Source organism: Acartia tonsa, chromosome 14 (assembly GCF_053477335.1).
Source record: "Acartia tonsa isolate MP-2025a chromosome 14, ASM5347733v1, whole genome shotgun sequence".
NCBI lineage: Eukaryota > Metazoa > Arthropoda > Copepoda > Calanoida > Acartiidae > Acartia > Acartia tonsa.
In genome coordinates this window covers 34,670,488-34,691,404 of record NC_137273.1, presented here as the reverse complement: position 1 = coordinate 34,691,404, position 20,917 = coordinate 34,670,488, and the positions used below count along the sequence as shown (strand labels likewise).

The 20,917-nt window shown below is 42.2% G+C and overlaps 1 protein-coding gene across 2 annotated transcripts in view; it reads right to left on the bottom strand.

Moving 5' to 3' along the window:
- LOC145306220 (uncharacterized) overlaps window positions 1-20,917 on the bottom strand; it is a 68,083-nt gene that overhangs the window by 27,333 nt on the left and 19,833 nt on the right. For both annotated transcript variants that reach the window (XM_080148247.1, XM_080148248.1), the window contains exon 7: window positions 18,155-18,235. In XM_080148247.1, coding sequence (XP_080004373.1) covers window positions 18,155-18,235 — 81 coding nt within the window. The remainder of the gene's footprint in view (window positions 1-18,154; window positions 18,236-20,917) is intronic.

Genomic DNA, 20,917 nt, shown 5'->3' with positions numbered 1-20,917 from the left:
ATATGCATTACCCTTACATTTCTACGTGTAGGCCGTGGAGCCGCCATCGCCCTAGTTGCCCACCTTTACCTTTATAACAAGCATTCTTACCAGAAGCTTATGAGAAAGAAGAAGGCCGATACCAGAACTGAGAGGCGAGAACCTACTACAGCAGCAGAGACATCGTCGCTATTACCAACGACATCAACCCCGAAGATACAGATGACAGAGATACAGCCTACCATCTTGGATCCTGCATCCTTGCCATCATACAGCACTGCGACTAGATCACCTAGGATATCAACCTTAATACCATGACAGAATAATAGGTATAATTGGCCGTCTAGTCTATTGTCTTTGCCAATTTGAGCGTTATGTTATCTGGCATGTCTGTCTAGCCAGATAAAAAGGGGAGAAAATGTAGTGGGGCTTACTTGAGATACTTATAAAATAAGCAGAATGACATTTTCGATATCCTAAACGAGTGGACAGATTTTTATGAAATTAGTAGCATTTTAAAGCATTTATTTTTCTCTTTTGATTTTACTTTTATTTGCATTTTTAAGCCCGCAAATGACGGATCTCGAGTTAAAATTATGAAACATTAGTACTTTTTATATTCTGTGAAATCGTATGATATTATCATGTGAGCTCTTAAAATTTTCCAAGAAATCAATATACATATTTATCTGCGCATAAATATGTACATTTGACCTTTTCATAATCTACGCGTGTAGGTTTTTAGGAGATATTTAACTTATGTACTTTTATTAGAAAGGCTCCAGATATCCAGGGACGGCATCCTCAATGCATCACGGAGATTTCCCCGGCACAACTGAACGTGACTATTCGGGAAACTCAGCATACACTCCGGCCTGCTTAAATGTCATGTGCAGACCTACGTGTATCCCCAGCCATCCCTGTATGATCAGAAACGCCCTCCAATACTCTGTAATTTTCCTATATGTATAATATGTATTCATTAATTTGTGTAAACTATATTTGTCTATTAAAAATATATCAGTTCCGCAGAAGCAGTTGTTAGTAGAGTATCAACTCCAATTTTTATGCAGCTATTACTAGCTGCCATTAATTATTCAGAAACTTATAAATCCCCTGTGGGTACTTGCGAGTAGTTTTGTTCTTTAACTTATCGGAGACGTTCAACCCAAAGGGAACGAGTCGCTTCGCTCTTGTATTCTCTCAGCCGCAACGTTACCAACTCAACGAGTAGCGCCGTCACACCGCTCGAGGCGGGCTATCTTGGTTTTTAAAAAGTTAATAAGAACGTCCGATCCGGTACAGCTTTAAAAAATAAAAAAGTGTCTAAGGAATGTACAAGAGTGACATTATACTTCAGGGATGGATATTTCAATAATAAGATTTATAATGTACATATTGTACAATATTCACAATACCTTCTTAGACTGACATATTTCACTACAAGATAAATTTTAAAAATGTAATAGGCATTTTATGAAAAAGGCGTTTTTTTAGATAGGTGTTTTCTGAAATGGGCGTTTTTTGAGATGACCCAGAAAAACTATAAAATAAGAAAAAAGTTCTAAGAAAAAAGCATTCATTTGAAAATTAGATTACTAGACCATCAGACTGATGTTACCATTCTGTAATTAATTACTAGAAAAATCTCCCTAGAACTCATTCACCCCATATTTATAAATTTTAAAATACCACCATATACAAGAATTAAATTTAAGGGTTCTTTGATTGTTTATTATGCAAATATCACCATAAAGTTTTTATTCATAAAATGATATTTTTTAGAGAAAAAAAATTGTTAAAACTTGCCGTCTGCTAGGTATTAAGTTTATTGATACTCGTCTGCTATATTCAAAAGTAACTTAGAGTGTTAGCGGCAATGATGCCCTAGTGCCCAAAGTCAGTCAGAACCTGCTAAATTCTTGCACATTCCCTTTAAGCCAGTACCCAAAGTCTGAGACTCCTAAAAATTGAATATTTGATCCATTGTTCCCTACTCTACTCCCTGGTTCTTATATTTTTGGGCCAAATCTTACAAAATATCTATGGCTAGCCTAGTTCTTCCATTTTCCTTTTTAAAAGGCTAAGCTTTTCTATAATTTGGGTTGGTCCGTCGGTAAGTCCATACGTCTGAACGTATCAAATAGCTTTTTTCATTGATTTAGGCATGTTAGAATTGTCCTATCAATTTCAAACTTTGCATGATGATTCCTGTAGTTGTTAGGTATACGCATTGCGTATGAAGGTGCTTTGACTTTTGTGTCAGAACCTAAATTGGGACATATTGCAATTCATTACCCTAGGTTTGGTAACTTCATTTCACTTTTCAATAAAATCTAAAATGCAGCCGTTTTGGAGAAAATTAGATTTGAAAATTTCAAGTTCAATTTGCATCCACTAAGAGTTATCAAATAATCATGACAAGAAAAGCAAAGGTTATTTGTTTAAATTTTTGAACAACTTTGCTTTTATTTGTGCTTTTCAAATTTTGGTACACCTCTTTTTAATTAAGATAGACTGTGGATCTGTATACCAATCAACATACAATATATAATTCTCTTGGTCTCTCTGATTGTGCTATAACAGGCATTAGATTTAAGTAAGAAAATTTTGATTTCATATCACAGCTAGATTTATTTATGATGCTTTTGCTAACCAGTGAACAAATACTTTCTCTCACTTTGTTGGTTGATCTGTTTGTAATGCTCTTAGGGACTATGTAATTGTACAAACAAGAGCAAGTGATGTTAATCCCCTTCAAGCTTATTGATATTCTTGGGTTCTATTATATGGGACTAAATAAATAAAAAAAAGTTAAGATTTACCATGGTTCTGACAACATAAAATGAAAATGTAAAATGTGTTGGAATTTAAAATCATCAAATGCTTTGTCTTTTAAGTAAACTTTTTCATTAAAAATGAGTTATTTACTATAACAAAATGTAGCATAAATGACTATTTACGTCCCAAGATATTAAAAGATCTAGTTGCTAGGGGTGGTAAAGTGTAACAATGTAAACAGTATGAATACAACCAAAGTGAAACTTATTGTTTTTTACTTGATATATCTAAAAATCAAAATCACTGCTGGAAGGTGCTTAAAATCACTTGCTCTTGTTCGTGAATAGTCCCCTTTTTCTGATCAATGTACATCCACTTCTTCAATCACTATCTGTCCGTATCACTCTGTTACTGTTTGTTGAAAAATAAGATTGTTCTCTGTTACTATTAAAGATAGATGTTTTGAATGTTTTCAATACAATGAGCATTAACTTTTTAACTCCATTTTTTATGTTTTATAGCAAAGTTCATACTACTCAGCTATTTTAGTTACTAAATGAGTCTAACCCTCAGCCTAAGCCACCCCAACCACAATTAGAAGCTAAGCCGCACTGTCAAGTTGCAGACCTGACTAACTATGAATGTATGAATAAAGCTGGACGGCTCAAGAAAAAATCAGCCACTCTGCCCCCTAACATGTCTAGGGTACGCTCACAAATACAATGTCTAGGCCACTCTCACCTATACCCTGTCTAGGCTATTCTGACCAAAACACTGTCTAAAAAAACTCTCACCTCTACCCTATTTCGACTTGTTTTACCCACACCCTGTCTAGACCACTCTCTTTCCAAGCAATTCTCATTTATACCCTGTCTTGGCCACTCTAACCAATATCCTGATTAAGCCAATCTAATCCACAAACTTTCTAGGCCAATTACACCAGTACCCTGTCTATAAAACTCACATCCATACCCTGTCTAGGCCACTCTCACCAAAACACCGTCTAGGAAACTCTCAACAACACCCTTTCTAGGCCAATCTCCCATATCCAGTCTGCGAAACTCACAGCCATACCCAGTCTAGGTAACACACATCTATACCTTTTCTATGCCACTCTCACCAAAACACTGTTGAGAAAGCTCTCACCTATACCCTATCTAGGCCACTCTCAGCTATACCCTGTCTAGGTAACACTCATCTATACCCTGAGTAGGCCACTCTCACCAAAACACCATTGAGGAAACTCTCTTTTATCCCATAAGAATGCCACTCTCACCCAAAACACCGTCAAGGAAACTCTCATCTATAATCTTATCTTTACCCTGTCTAGGCCATCACCAGATGAATATTTGTATCTATCAGTACTAGCAGCAGCTGTAACAATAACCACCCTAAACAAAACGCAACTGCAGCAACTGTCAGTCCTGGCTGCAAATTTGTATTGAGCTTAGCCACTGACCCCTATTTGTAAGTATTATAATACATAAATTTGTGTGTGTGTGTATGTGTAGCAATTGTTTCCTAATGTTTGGACCTAAGTAGTCATGGAGAGGGACAAGACTCTTTTGTATAGCCTCTAGGGCTATCAAGCTCCACGCTTCAGTACATTATGACTTGACCCGCTATCTCTTGGGAGTTACTCTTAATTACATCCGAGTTTAGCAGGTGTCCCAAATTAAGTCACCGTACATTGGGGCAGATCAAGCAAATAGGAGATTTAATTATTTAGTATCCTTAAAACTAATCTCACAAAAATGTCATTTTATACTTTTTTGTAGGCAATTTAACAACGAACAAATTTGCTTTAAGTTTTTTTCTGTCATTTGAATGGAACATAAAGATAAAGGTCATTTTATGAAGGTAGGTCAAAAATTACTGGATTAACACCCCTCGAAAATACAGGGATAAGGGATGGGAAACGTAGGAAAATATTATTTCAGGCCTATTTCAAGCCTAGGCCTATTTCTAGCCTAATAAACCAGTTTTGGGATAGCGCAGTAGTTCGTATAAAATGCTAATGAAAAAGCTGTGTGTGTGTGTGTAGATAAAGTATAGAATCAAATTCAGGTAGCTAGTTTAAAGTAAAAAACATAACTTTTTATAAACCTATATATTAATGGCTTTTGTTAAAATGAAGTTTTTTCTCTCCCAAAATTTTTTATCTTTTACTTTGGTAATTTGAACTGTCAGAAAGCTATCGTTGGGTTTCCCTCAGACAGATTTTAGTTTGTATTATTTGCATTTTTATTAATGAGTAAAAATTTTATTTGAAAATTTCATTGCTAATTAAAATTCAAAATAAATAAATAAATATGCACTTGGGTAACATTCTATCAAGTTCTTTGGATACTATACTGGATATAATGTAATGATATATCTGTACTGTGTTGTATTGTACAAAAATTAGGGTGAAGGTGTTGTATCAACTCCGTACTAAATTTTTAAAATTCAAAATACAACATCTAATTTATAAACTACCAAATGAAAATTCGTAGCTACCTTCTTTCCAAAAAAATAATCCCGTTATTTTTGTTTTTTCTATGTGGCCCTTTTTTAATGTTTAACTCTAAGCAGATTTAATAATTAAACTAATGTGATCTAACTCCATTTATATTTATTTTTTCGTAGCAGACGAAATCATTATTTTTTCTAAAATTGTCTGCTTCTAAAATTTCCGCCATCTGTGATTTGGGCTTGTTTTGTATCAACCAATCACAGAACACTATTGGTTTAGAGCGGTAGCCAATATGAGCCGTCCGCCAGTAAGGTCATTAAATTAGGCAAATGGTAAAAGTTGCATGATCCCTTTCAAAACCAGGCCGAGACCTAATTTATGGCCAGGTTTCCTATCCCTTATCCCTGCGAAAATAGCCCCACCCCTTACCCTATCCATCTATCTATCCATCATCTATATATCTATCTATCCATCTATCTATCCATCTATCTATCCATCTATCTATCCATCTATCTATCTACCTATCTATCTATCTATCTATCTATCCATATATCTATCTATCCATATATCTATCCATCTATCTATCCATCTATCTAAACATCTATCTATATATATATCCATCTATCTATCTCTATATATATCTATCCAATAACTATCCATCTATCTATCTATCTAACTATTCATTTATCTATCCATCTGTCTATCCATCTGTCTATCCATCTATTTATCCATCTATCTATCCATCTTTCTATCCATCTATCTATCCATCTATCTATCTATCTATCTATCTATCTATCCATCTATCTTTCTATCTATCTATTTATACATCTATCTATCCATCTATATATCCATCTATTTATCTATCCATCTACCTATCCATCTATCTATCCATCTATCTATCCATTTATCTATCGATTAACCATCCATTAACTATCCATCTATCTATCCATCTATCTATTTACCTATCTATCCATCTATTTATCCATCTATATATCCATCTATCTATCCATTTATCTATCCATTAACTAACCATTAACTATCCTTCTATCTATCCTTCTATCTATTCATCTATCTATCCATCTGTCTATCCATCTGTCTATCCATCTATTTATCCATTTATCTATCGATTAACCATCCATTAACTATCCATCTATCTATCCATCTATCTATTTATCTATCTATCCATCTATTTATCCATCTATATATCCATCTATCTATCCATTTATCTATCCATTAACTAACCATTAACTATCCTTCTATCTATCCATCTATCTATTCATCTATCTATCCATCTGTCTATCCATCTGTCTATCCATCTATTTATCCATCTATCTATCCATCTTTCTATCCATCTATCTATCCATCTATCTTTCTATCTATCTATTTATATATATATCTATCCATCTATATATCCATCCATATATCTATCCATCTACCTATCCACCTATCTATCCATTTATCTATCGTTTAACCATCCATTAACTATCCATCTATTTATCCATCTATCTATCTATCTATCCATCTATCTATTTATCCATCTATCTTTCCATTTATTTATCCATTTATCTATCCATCTGTCTATCCATCTATCTATCCATCTATATATTCATATATCTATCCATCTATTTGTCCATCTATATATCCATCTATCTATCCATTTATCTATCCATTAACTATCCATCTCTCTATCCATCTATCTATTCATCTATCTATCCATCTATCTATCCATCTATTTATCCATCTATATATCCATCTATCTATCCATTTATCTATCCATTAACTATCCATCTATCTATCCATCTATCTATTCATCTATCTATCTATCTATCTATTCATCTATCTATCCATCTATTTATCCATCTATATATCCATCTATCTTTCCATTTTTTTATCCATTTATCTATCCATCTGTCTATTCATCTGTCTATCCATCTATTTATCCATCTATCTATCCATCTTTCTATCCATCTATCTATCCACCTATCTATCTCTCTATCTATCTATCTATCCATCTATCCATCTATCTTTCTATCTATCTATTTATACATATATCTATCCATCTATATATCCATCCATATATCTATCCAACTACCTATCCACCTATCTATCCATCTATCTATCCATTTATCTATCGATTAACCATCCATTAACTATCCATCTATTTATTCATCTATCTATATATCTATCCATCTATCTATTTATCCATCTATAAATCCATCTATCTTTCCATTTATTTATCCATTTATCTATCCATCTGTCTATTCATCTGTCTATCCATCTGTCTATCCATCTGTCTATCCATCTGTCTATCCATCTATTTATCCATCTATTTATCCATCTTTCTATCCATCTATCTATCCATCTATATATCCATCTATCTATCTCTCTATCTATCTATCCATCTATCTTTTCATCTATCTATCTATATATCTATCTAACCATCTATCTATCCATCCATCTATCTATCCAGCTATCTATCCATCTGTCTACCCATCTATCTATCCATTTATCTATCCATTAACTATCCATTAACTATCCATCTATCTATCCATATATCTATTCATCTATCTATTCATCTATTTATCCATCTATATATCCATCTATCTATCCATTTATCTATTAATTTGTATATCCATCAAATTTACAAAATTGTAACAAATGTGTTGCACAACTGTTTAAATAATCATACTGTTTAAGGATATACTTACATTTTTAGGACCTAATTATAGAGATGCTAAGCTTATAACATTGTACCTTGTTGTAATAGGAATCAGTATTAAAAAAACAGATGAAAAGGAAAATTTTAACAAACAAAAATTTGTTGTCAAAAAAGTAAAAAGCTACATGGTTTAAATGGACGTACTGACTTTTTGGTATTGATAATAAAGTTGCTGTGCTTTTAAAGTCGTACCTAACTGTTCAGCCTGCAAAGTTTGAAATTAAAAGGACGATTCTAACCCGTTCAACTTAACGAAAAGAGCTAACCATTACTGACAGACGGACTTTTGGATGATTATTTCTGTAATTTTTTGAAAGGATTTGCCCTAATTATATATATTTTTTTAGTATTAGAAGTGGCATCAAACGGAAAAACACTGTTTTGCGATGCTATATTTAGCCTTTGCCCTGAACCATTTAAACAACTATTAAACATCCAGAATAAAAGTAAGTTTATGAAATACACAATTAGCATAGGTTTTAAAAGTTCTAGCAAAGCATTAATTAAACATTTCGATTTTCAGCTCTTCAAGCTAATAAAATACATCAAAGGATATACTATTTCTTGGATTTAGAGTATTTTTTCACTGATAGACGAACACAAAAATAATCAAGTAGCAGCTCTATTGTGGTAATACGGCAGCAGACGGACGGGTATTTTACAGAGTTGCTACGCAGTGGCTTATCAAGTCAAGCCTTCTGCACTAATCCTATTATATCACCATTCACCTCATGACCGCAGATGACCCCGTCGGCAGTGGTCAGATTGGACTGGCTAAATAGGGGAGGGGCACGGACACTTAGCAACCCCGCGCCCCTCAGGCAACTATTCAACCGGGAGATGGTGCCTTCCCTTTTACTACAGCTTACCCCACAGATGTCTACCGCCGCGGGCTACGCCCTTGTCTCCCACACCCCCTTCAAACCTAACTTATTGTTATAATCTATTTTGTATATATATAGTAACCACCCATTGTAAATGTATTCAGTTTAAATATAATTTCTGTATGAGTAAATCCTGCTAGTTTGTTTTGGTAGAATACTTCAAGGCTAGGGGCTCGTTGGATTCGAACTCGCAACCGGTGAGCTGAAACGCTTCGGCTTACCACAACTTGGTGTCAGCGTGTTTCAATCGAGCCCTACAGAAACTAGCCAATTCTACCTCTGATTGGACCCTTTTGCAAGTAAGGGGACAGTCAGCTGCCAACTGAGAAGCCAACTGACCCGCGAGACGGCCTTTTTAGGTCGATTTTCCATCATTTTGAACGCATTATGTAGGCCTCTGGCCTACGGCAAGCAGATTTAGCCTGCTAAAAGCGCCAGTTTACGGCGTTTTTCTGTACCGTGTGGGAGTAGCGCTAGGTGCGCAGCCACGGTAATCGGATAATTTAGCTCAGACGGCTACAGAACTGAGTCTAAATTGGCAAGTGTAGCTGGGACAAGCCCCAGGACACCCAGGCCAAACCTACGAGACGGACAGCTAAGTGCTGGTCTCCCTGAGAAGGCAATGTGTGGCTGCGAAGCTTCAGCACACAAGTAAGGCCTACCACTGCGACGGATAGCAGAATTTGAGCCAAAGGTACGGCAGGACGGGACATTCCCTGCCGTTACCTCCCAGGATTCGAACCCGAGGCGCTGCAGGAAGGGCCATTCCCTGCCGCCATCTTTCGGGATTCGAACCAGCGGCGCTGCAGGACGGGACATTCCCTGCCGCCGCCATCCATCGACCCTTGCAGGACGGACATTCCCTGCTGCCATCACTTCCAGAATCACACCTAGAGCTCCTAGTGATAACTACACATAAGTGTTTATAAATGTCAACCAAGTGATAAAAAGAAATATAAAATTGTTGACCCAGTGATAATTGATAAGCTCTAGTGATTCGAAGCTACAGTATAAGCCATCACCAGCGGTCTACACACACACCATGGTAAGCGATACTACCATAGCTGCGGTTCGGCCACCGCCGAAGTTTCTGCCGACCCCAGCCGAGCGGGAGGCCCCCTTGTCTCAAGGGCAGGACCTCCACTTCCCCTGCCACATCAGGGTGAGGTTCCCTACTCCTGACCCTGCCCAGCACGTACAGGTTGATGCCATGGTAGATTCTGGCAACCGTGTACCAGGGTCTGCTGTTATTTCTGAACACTTCATGCACTCAATGGGCGTGCAGCAGATGTTGGTTCCAGACAACACCCAAATCCTGACTGCTAATGAGGAAGGGCAACCCCTTCAGGTAATTGGAAAATTATATGAATTATATATGGCAGTCTCACACACTCTTATACTCCATCTGTACCACGTGACTGTGGTACGGAATCTCTCACACCCTCTGAACTTAGGAGGGTACTTTCTCAAGGAGTTCGGAACTAGGCTCTGTTTCGACATGCAACCCCCCTGCTTGTGGGTGCGTGGGGAGTTTATCCCACTCCGTGGCGTCCCCATAGACCGGTAGACAGCCGAGAGATAGTTGAGTTACGAGGGGCCTCTGTCAGGCCCACTGCCAGAGCAGCCGCGTGTAGTCGAGAAAGGCACGCACTGGGTGGATGCTGCACTGAACGCCCACAGGGGGACCAACCTGCTAGCCATGGGAGTGCCCCCAGTGCCCAAGGTGCCTCTGGAGAGCCTGCCAACGACGTTTCCCGAGATTTCCAGCCCTCCAGAGCCTATCTTCTCCGCTGATACCTTTATCAACGGCCAGCCGTGTCCCCCTGGCCCCCTCTACCTGGGGCCCCCAGCAATCCAACCGGCCCAGTCCGAGCCCAGGCCCGTCAAGTCGCGGTCTGATGCACTCGGAGCCGCGCCCAGCCCCCAGGAATCAGCCTCTCCCGGCGCCGTGCCCGTCAAGTCGTGGCCGGACGCCCTCGGAGCCACGCATGGCTCCGATGCCTCAGCCTCTCCCGGCGCCGAGCCCGTCAAGTCGCGGCCGAACGCCCCCGGAGCCAAGGCTGGCCCCGACAACCCGGCCTCTCCTAGCCCCAAGCCCGTCAAATCGTGGCCGAGCGCCCTCGGAGCCACGCATGGCTCCGACACCTCAGCCCCTCCCGGCGCCGAGCCCGTCAAATCGCGGCCGGTGGCTCCCGGAGCCGAAGCTGACCCAGTGCCAGCCACTTACAGGCTAAGTGCTGTCACTCCAACCAATGGCCAACCACCCCAACTCCGTACAGCCAAGCGGGTGGTCTTACCTGGAGGCGGCGTCATGGCTGTCCCTGTTGAGCTAGTGGTACACCACACCAAGGATGCCATCCAGCTGTCTGCCCCAGAACAAAGGTTTGGGGAGTATCTTGTCATACCAGAAGGCCTGTATGCGCATAGGCCTGGCTCTGGTTGATGCCATGGTAGATTCTGGCAACCGTGTACCAGGGTCTGCTGTTATTTCTGAACACTTCATGCACTCAATGGGAGTGCAGCAGATGTTGGTTCCAGACAACACCCAAATCCTGACTGCTAATGAGGAAGGGCAACCCCTTCAGGTAATTGGAAAATTATATGAATTATATATGGCAGTCTCACACACTCTTATACTCCATCTGTACCACGTGACTGTGGTACGGAATCTCTCACACCCTCTGAACTTAGGAGGGTACTTTCTCAAGGAGTTCGGAACTAGGCTCTGTTTCGACATGCAACCCCCCTGCTTGTGGGTGCGTGGGGAGTTTATCCCACTCCGTGGCGTCCCCATAGACCGGGAGACAGCCGAGAGATAGTTGAGTTACGAGGGGCCTCTGCCAGGCCCACTGCCAGAGCAGCCGCGTGTAGTCGAGAAAGGCACGCACTGGGTGGATGCTGCACTGAACGCCCACAGGGGGACCAACCTGCTAGCCATGGGAGTGCCCCCAGTGCCCAAGGTGCCTCTGGAGAGCCTGCCAACGACGTTTCCCGAGATTTCCAGCCCTCCAGAGCCTATCTTCTCCGCTGATACCTTTATCAACGGCCAGCCGTGTCCCCCTGGCCCCCTCTACCTGGGGCCCCCAGCAATCCAACCGGCCCAGTCCGAGCCCAGGCCCGTCAAGTCGCGGTCTGATGCACTCGGAGCCGCGCCCAGCCCCCAGGAATCAGCCTCTCCCGGCGCCATGCCCGTCAAGTCGTGGCCGGAGCGCCCTCGGAGCCACGCATGGCTCCAACACCTCAGCCCCTCCCGGCGCCGAGCCCGTCAAATCGCGGCCGGTGGCTCCCGGAGCCGAAGCTGACCCAGTGCCAGCCATTTACAGGCAACACCCAAATCCTGACTGCTAATGAGGAAGGGCAACCCCTTCAGGTAATTGGAAAATTATATGAATTATATATGGCAGTCTCACACACTCTTATACTCCATCTGTACCACGTGACTGTGGTACGGAATCTCTCACACCCTCTGAACTTAGGAGGGTACTTTCTCCGTGTTCCGAGTGCTGGTGGTAAATGAGGGGGAGATGCCTCTCCTGCTGAACGCCGGCCTCCCCGTGGCTGGGGAGCTGGTGAAGCCCGACATCCTGGAGGTCTCCGACAAGCCTCCCCCTCGCATCCTTTCGTTCCAAGAGCCTGTTGAGCCCCCAGATATGCAGCAGCTGTGGGCAGCCCTTGAGATGGAGGAGAACGAATTTCTGCGCAAGGACCCCCTGCTCAAGAAGGAGGTCTGGACCCTGCTGTCAGAGTACAGGGACGTCTTCTCCAACTCTACCCCAGGCTGCACTGATGTAGTAGAGCTACAGTTGCGCCTCAAGCCAGGGACCCAGAGATTTCGTGATCTGAACCCGCGGCAGGAGGCTGAGCTGGAAAAACAACTGGACACATGGTTGCAAGAAGGAGTCATAGAGCCTTCGGACTCAGCCTGGAGCAGCCCCCTGGTGCCTATCAAGAAGAAGGACGGGAGCACCCGCTGGGCCGTCGACTACAGGGCCCTCAACAAGTGTCTTGAGCTGGACAGCTACCCCTTGCCCAGGATCCAGCAGCTGGTAGAACGAGCTGGGGGACACCGCGTCTACAGTGCCTTAGACGCGGTGGCTGCGTACTACACCATCCGAGTGTCCAAGGATAGCCGGCCCTGCACCGCCTTCACCACCCCCAGAGGCTTGTACCAATGGAAAAGGATGCCCTTTGGCCTAGCTACCACACCATCTGTCTACTCCAGATTTATTGCAGGGTTCCTGAACCCATTGGGCACGGCCAACCTCCAGTCATATCTTGATGACGTCCTGACCTTTCACCAAGACACCTGGGCCCACCTGGCTAGGCTCCGGGAGGTCTTGGAAGCCCACCGCAGGGGAGGAATCCGCCTCAAGCCAGCCAAGACCAAGCTGTTCCGAGCCAAGGTAGACTATCTGGGCCACACCCTCAGCCATGAGGGGATAGCCATGCAAGAGGATTATATTGACCGCATCCTTGACTGGCCGGCCCCCATCACCCCCAAGGACCTGCTGGCGCTCCTGGGGTTCTTTGGCTATTACCGCTTGTTCATCCCCGAGTATGCAGACCTCACCTACGAGATGAATTGGCAGAAAACGGCCAGGACACTGATCTGGACAGCCGAGATGGAAGCCCAGCTGGTGCAGCTCAAGGACAAGTTTCGCCAAGCCCCCATCCGAGCGCCACCCAGGTTTGACTTACCAGCCGTGTTCCAGCTCACCACAGACTTCAGCAGCCGTGCCATCTCTGCCATACTCAGCCAATGCCAGGACGGCAAGGAGAGGCTCATTGCCGCCGTGGGGCGCAAGACAACCAACCCCGAGACCCGCTATCCGTCCTGGAAGGGAGAGATGGCCGCCATCATGTATGGGATCCGGAAATTTCACGGCATCTTGTCCTACCGTAGCTTCCAGATCAACACTGATTCCTCAGCCTTGCTACAGATGAAGTCACTGAACACATCCACAGGGATGGTGGCCCGCTGCCAGGAGGAGCTAGCGGCCCTAGACTTCACTGTCTGCCATCGTCCTGGCACCCAGAACACCAATGCTGACGCCCTCAGCCGCCGGGAGGATGATAATATGCCGGCAGCGTCCGCCGAAGAATTAGCAGAACAGGCTGAATACCTCCACCACCTTTGCCAGCTAGGGGAGCCCGCAGCTGGCAGACCCTCCGCAGCACGGCTGGATCCGGCCCGAGTCTTAGAAGCCCAGACCCAGGATCCCCTCCTGCTCCGTGTCCGCCAGTGGGTGGCCGACGGAAAGGCCCCAACTAAGGCTGAGCTACGAGGCAAGGACCGGAACGAGCAGCAGTATGCCAGCCGCTTCGCAGCCCTGGGACTCGACGAGCATGGCTGCCTCACCACCATCGACCAGACCCTGACAGGGGAGAGGACAAGATACCTGCTGCCTTCGGCCCTCCAGCAGGACGCGTTCTTCCTGGCCCATGGAGCCCCCATGGCTGGGCACTTTGGGATGGACGCCACTATTGCCCGCGTCGCCATGCATTTCTGGTGGCCCAACCTGTCCCGTGACGTCCGTCTGATGGTTCAGACTTGCCCTGAGTGTGTACAGAAGGTCACCAAGGAGAGGCTGAAGTTAGGGATACACGTGCCCTCCCGACAGGGGTATCCACAGCAAGTCCTGTTCATTGACCTGGTGGGGCCCCTACCAGAGACGCCAGCCGGGAACCGCTACATCCTCTCCTGTCAGGGTGGGTTCAGCCGGTTTGTCAGCCTCTACGCCATCCCCAACAAGCGCACCCTCACGGTGGCTGAAACCCTACTGCACCGCCACCTGGCCACGTTCGGATGCCCCCTGAAGATCCACTCCGACAATGGGATGGAGTTCACTGGCCAGGTATTCAAGGAACTGGCCTCCAAGCTCGAGATTGGCCTGACACATCCACCGCCCTACAACCCGCAGTCCAACCGGGTTGAGAGGTTCCATCGGACGCTCAACACAGGCATGCAGCTGTTCCTGGATAGAGATGACAACAACTGGGAGCCACACTTGCCTGCTATCGCCTTCGCCTACAATACCAAGGCCTGCAGATCCACGGGCGTGACCCCTTTCCTGGCCTACTTTGGGAGAGAGGCCAAGCTACCGGTGGACTTGGTACTCCGGCTGCCAGACACTGAATATGCCTCAGTCCCAGCCAACGTCCAAGCCCTCCTGCAATGATACCACGCCGTGTACGACGCAATCCAGCAGCGAGAGGAGGGAACCATCCAAAGGAGCGCGGCCGCTTACGAAGGCACGGCCAAATACGAAGTTGGAGACCTGGTCTGGTATCTGGCCCCCCGCCTGGTGCCAGGGAAGTCAGCCAAGATTACCAAGAGGTGGACTGGCCCTTGGAAGGTAGTGAGACGGGCCACGGACGTCCACTACGTCATCAAACCCGCCTCTCCAACAGCCAAGATCTCTGAAATCACCGTGCATGTCGGCCGACTGCGCAAATACACAGGAGATGTCACCGCCCAGCAGATTCCAACAGACATCCAAGGCGACCTGGACGGCGACGAGGACGCCACTGAGCTGCCGGCCGGAGCTGCGACGTTGCCAGCTAGTGAACCAGGACAGTTTCCAGTGTACCAGCCGGCAGCCGCCGCCCCACAGCTTAGCGGCCAGGATTGTGACCCGGTAGAAGAGAACCTGCAGCACCAACCCAACGAACCACCGCTGGCGCCGCCAGCCCCAGAACCACCTAGGGATGCAGTCTGGAACCCTGATGCTGACATGGAGCCCCTGCCTGCCAGCAGCGAGCCTACAGGAGAAGAAGCGGCCACTGAGATGGAAGTGGCGGCCCCAGAGGGTGAAGCCGAAGCGATGTGTCCCCTCCAGATGACAGCCATCCCCATCCGGGTGGGAGCTAAGAGGCCGAGTAACCTGGACAAGGTGGGCGCCCCTATGGAATTCTACGCGCCTTCTTCCATCGTTGTTCCCCCCTTGGGAGCCTCTAGAGTGAGCCTAGGCCTCCGTGTTCAGTTACCAGCCGAGACAGAGCTAGTCCTGCAAACAAGGCCAAATTTCCAACGATGGGGCCTGGCTGTCGCCAACCCTCAGCTGGAAGCCAACCGGGAGTTGACAATGCTGATATCCAACCACAGTCAGACCGAGCAGCGAGTGTCCCGCGGAGCCTGTATAGCCAGGGCTGTCCTGCACCGAGCTGTACCCCAGGAAGATGTTGTCGTTCGCAGACAGAGGCTGCCGTATCCCCAGGTTCAAGGCCTGGTGGCTCGGGAGCCCCGCAGCCCTTGAAGGGGAGGTTGTGGTAATACGGCAGCAGACGGACGGGTATTTTACAGAGTTGCTACGCAGTGGCTTATCAAGTCAAGCCTTCTGCACTAATCCTATTATATCACCATTCACCTCATGACCGCAGATGACCCCGTCGGCAGCGGTCAGATTGGACTGGCTAAATAGGGGAGGGGCACGGACACTTAGCAACCCCGCGCCCCTCAGGCAACTATTCAACCGGGAGATGGTGCCTTCCCTTTTACTACAGCTTACCCCACAGATGTCTACCGCCGCGGGCTACGCCCTTGTCTCCCACACCCCCTTCAAACCTAACTTATTGTTATAATCTATTTTGTATATATATAGTAACCACCCATTGTAAATGTATTCAGTTTAAATATAATTTCTGTATGAGTAAATCCTGCTAGTTTGTTTTGGTAGAATACTTCAAGGCTAGGGGCTCGTTGGATTCGAACTCGCAATCGGTGAGCTGAAACGCTTCGGCTTACCACACTATTAATAGAAAACAATTCTAGATTAAAACTTTGAAATTTACTTTAGAAGCTGACGATTTTTGGGCTCCAATCTGTTTTGTACTGATGGATGGACAAAAAACTGATTATTTAAAGGTAAAACATTCAAATCAAGACTTATATTCATTAAACTATGTTTTTCGGTAACTTTGTGGATTCTTAGTATTACGAAAAACAGTCCAAAATTATTTTATTAAAAGTTATTATCCCACCTAAATGTTTTATAACTGACCCTACTATTAATTTGAGTCAAAATTGCCAGGGAACTAACCCCCACCGCCTCTCGAACACTTTTAGACAATTTTTTTATATGATAAGAAACAAAGATAATTTTTTTTCATATCTATAAATCATTAGGTGTTTACAAGACTAAAATCAATGATGAAGGAAAATAATATATATTTTTCCCCTTGAGCAACAGTAATAATGGATTTTGAGAATGCATGGCATGGAAAGAGGTGAAAGTTTTTTTTTTAATTTAAGTAAATCATTACGGCTTTCCGAAAAAAATAATACAGTAAAACTTGCAAGCAGTTCGCTATAAGCCAAATCAAATTTTTTAGTCCTTTCCCAAAAAGGGCCTAGCAAACACTAAAACCTCCCCCGCCCCACTATTTTTAAATAAATTATAACTTGTACCAATTATAACCTAACTTGACTAAAACTAAAACATATATAAAAAGAGGTGGGGGGAAGGTATTTCTGTGCTCTACTAGACAATTTGAGGGAAACAGCTAATCTTATCTTTATAAAAGGTGTGGCCTGACATGATAGTTTTGAGCTGTAACTTTCATCAAGCTGTAAAAAGGTATTTTATTATCTTTAAAAGCAAAACTTTTCTATAATTAGCATTGGTCCGTCCGTACGTCCTTTACGGTTAATTTAGACATGTTATAATTGTCCTAATTGCTTTCAAATTTTGCATGATGATTCCTGTAGTAGATAGGTACGATATAGAAAGCGTAGCAATTCTGTAATCGTTACCAGAATGTCCGTACGTTCATTTTAAGCATGTTGATTTTTTACTTTTTTAACAACAAATTTTTATGTGCTATAATCATCTGATTGATCTGGTTTTTTAAGCACTGATTCCTATTACAATAAGGTAAAATATCATAAGCGAAGCATATCAAACCACTCATTAATCTTCCTTCTTACACAACCAGGGGAAGTTGTATGAATGTATTACAACTGAGAAATTTGAGTCACCACGTAGGGACATAAACTTTAACTCTCACCACTGTAACTCAGTGCGTTACCAAAGCTACAACGCCTCTATATAAATTGGATACTGATTTTGATTGAATTTCGAAGTTGAACTATGTCCAGCTTTTTGGCTGTTTATCATACTGACAATTCCAGAAAAAAAACAGAGCTGGATCTTGAAATCATTTTAGTGGTGAGCCAGATCGGGGTGAGCCGAATTTCAGCCAATCACAGCGCGGCATTTCATAAAATGCTGTGCTCTTGTTGGTGGAAAGTCGGCTCACCCCAATATGGCTAACCACTAAAATGATTTAAAGATCCACCTCAGGACATTATTTTATACAGTAAAGTTGATAACTTACCGAAATCTGAATTCTACACTGATTTGCTTCCTCGTAGCACTTTGCTAACTCCATGGTCAGCTTGATATTCCTCTGCTCCCACTAGAAATAATTCTTAATATATTTCAATTAAGGTTGGGCCAGATACTTTTTTGGCCGGATACCGGATATCCGGCTGATTTATAATGCCGGATATCCGTTTCCGGCCGGATATCTGACTAACGTCCGATATCAGGCTATTTACCGGATAACCAGAGATCCGGCGTCAAAAATCAGCCAGATATCATGTAACCGGATAGTTTTAATATCCGGTATCCGGCCGGATATTGAAAATTACCGTATATCTGGCCGGATATCCGGCCCAACCCTAATTTCAATGACAATTGTCTTTATGGTGATATGATGATATGATTCTTTTTGGCTAAGAACTGTCTTTATACAAATGCAATAGTAATAAATTTGGATTTAAAGACAGTCTGAAAATTGATTTTCATATTCTATTCTAAATTTATTTATTTGTTAGGTTCAAATTCTAGATGCTGGGTACAATTTACTGTAATAACCTGTCTCTAATATACATACAGCAAGGAAAGGATATTTTATTGTGCATGAGAAAATATTTGCATTAATTTTCGTTGCTGTGATCCTTTATGAGAATAAAAGTAATAATAGTTATTTCTCGCATCGTATTATAAACAGCTTTCCCCGGATAGAAAAAGTACAATTATAAGATTTAAACTGGTTTTAATCTTATGGTTGTACATTTTTATATTTGTAGAAAACTGTTCATGGATGATATGTAAAAAAAACATGATTAATAAAGTATCCATCAATTAAATTATAGATTTATGATCTAACTTACTGCATTGCATATTAAGAGATATAAGTTTTCCGGAATTTTAATGTAGGGAGTAGATTTGAAATCTGCATCAAATTTTAAGGATTTTTTATAAAATTCGTTTTTTGTAAAATTCTTTATCTAAAAGCGAAAATACATTTTAAGTTAATTAATTTTGACCAATAGGATAGGTGGATTTTAAACTACCTGCGCTCTAATTGGTTGAATGATGTACGACATCCAATCAGAGCGCAGATTTTTTTAATCCACCAATCACAGATGCCGAAATTAATTAACTTAATTTGTATTTCCGCTTTTAGATAAAGAATTATACAAAAAACGAATTTTATAAAAAATCCTTAAAATTTGATGCAGATTTCAAATCTACTCCCTACATTACAATTCCGAAAAACTTATATCTCTTACTGCATACAGAACAAATATGGAATGCTGTTTTTATATGTTTACTCATATTTGTTCTAACACAAATGTTAAACTTCAACATTTTGGTGCTTGAATATCTTCTGCTTTATAATTGAAAAGGGTATTTATTACATTATTTTTAATCAGATTTTAATAATAACCTAATTTTTTTTATTTCAGAAATAATTTTAAAAATGAAGCTTTTCTATAATTAGGGTTGGTCCGTCCATTTGTACATCAGTACGTGCAGAACAGTTGAGCTTAGTTCACAAAAGACATAGTGCGACCTAAAGAAGCTTTAGGTTGACCGATTTTATAAAGGCATTTGTTAGTTGTACTTGTTTAGGTTGTCCTACAGAATAAATCAGTCGACCTGTAACAGTTGTTAGTTCCTTCCTTAATTTGAATAGGTAAGAAATTTTACAACGATTTTGAACTTTGCATGAAAAAATTAGGTATGATTTAGGAAGCTTAACAACTCTATAATCATTACCAGAAAGTCTTTGCGTACATTTTAAATATGATGATTTTTTCCTTTTCTTGACAACAAATTTCATTCATCTGATTTTTGAAATACTAATTCCTTTTACCACAAGGTACAATGTTATAAGAAAAGCATTTCTATAATCAAGTCTTAAAACAGTTTTCTATATTAAAGAAGTTTTGCAACAAATTTACCTGCAATTTTCTTTATACCTATGCATTAACATTCTGCTTATTCAGTTCTGGAACTCTGCAAGCGTTTATGTTTGTTTGCCCTACCGTTTCAGAGCTTCGCTTTTATGGATGCTGTCTTCCTTGTTTTACTTTATCTTATCTTGTTAAACTTCAGTAGGTAAAACATTTGGATCAACTGCAGTTCGCGGTAAAATATTCCTGGTAACGAATATTTCCAAAAATCTATAAGTTTTAAAGGCTGCTAGCTGTCAAACGGCTGAACGTACAGATCATGCCCGCAAACTGTTTTAAGCGGCATAAGAAGGCCTACAAATAATCTGGAATAGCCATAAATCAATAATGCATAACTATCTCGCAGTGCAGAGAAATGCGCGAAAAACACATATTTTTGGCGTTTTCTCTTCAGTGAAGCTTTCCCTTTGCATCATTGGATCTTGGCTATTCCAGATTATTTGTAGACCTTTTTATGCCGCTTAAAATGGTGTGCGGGTATGATCTGTACATTCAGTCGTTTGGCAGCTAGCAGCCTTTAAAATTAATAGATTTTTGGAAATATTTTACCGTGCACTGCAGTTGATCCAAACATTTTAATAGCTATTTAAGATTGCAAGATCAATGAATAACCATTTAACATTTTAAAAAAAATACAATTTATAATCCAAATATTTAGAGTAGCAAGAGAAAATCAAGAATATAATACTACTTCTTGTTAACTGAGATAAAAGATATTCAAGATTTATTCTTTTTGTTTTGAAACTATATTATTTTACATGTATTGACGCCATCTTGGATTATGATAATTTTTTTCTCGTATAACTATACATTCGATTCCGGTGGATAGGAAT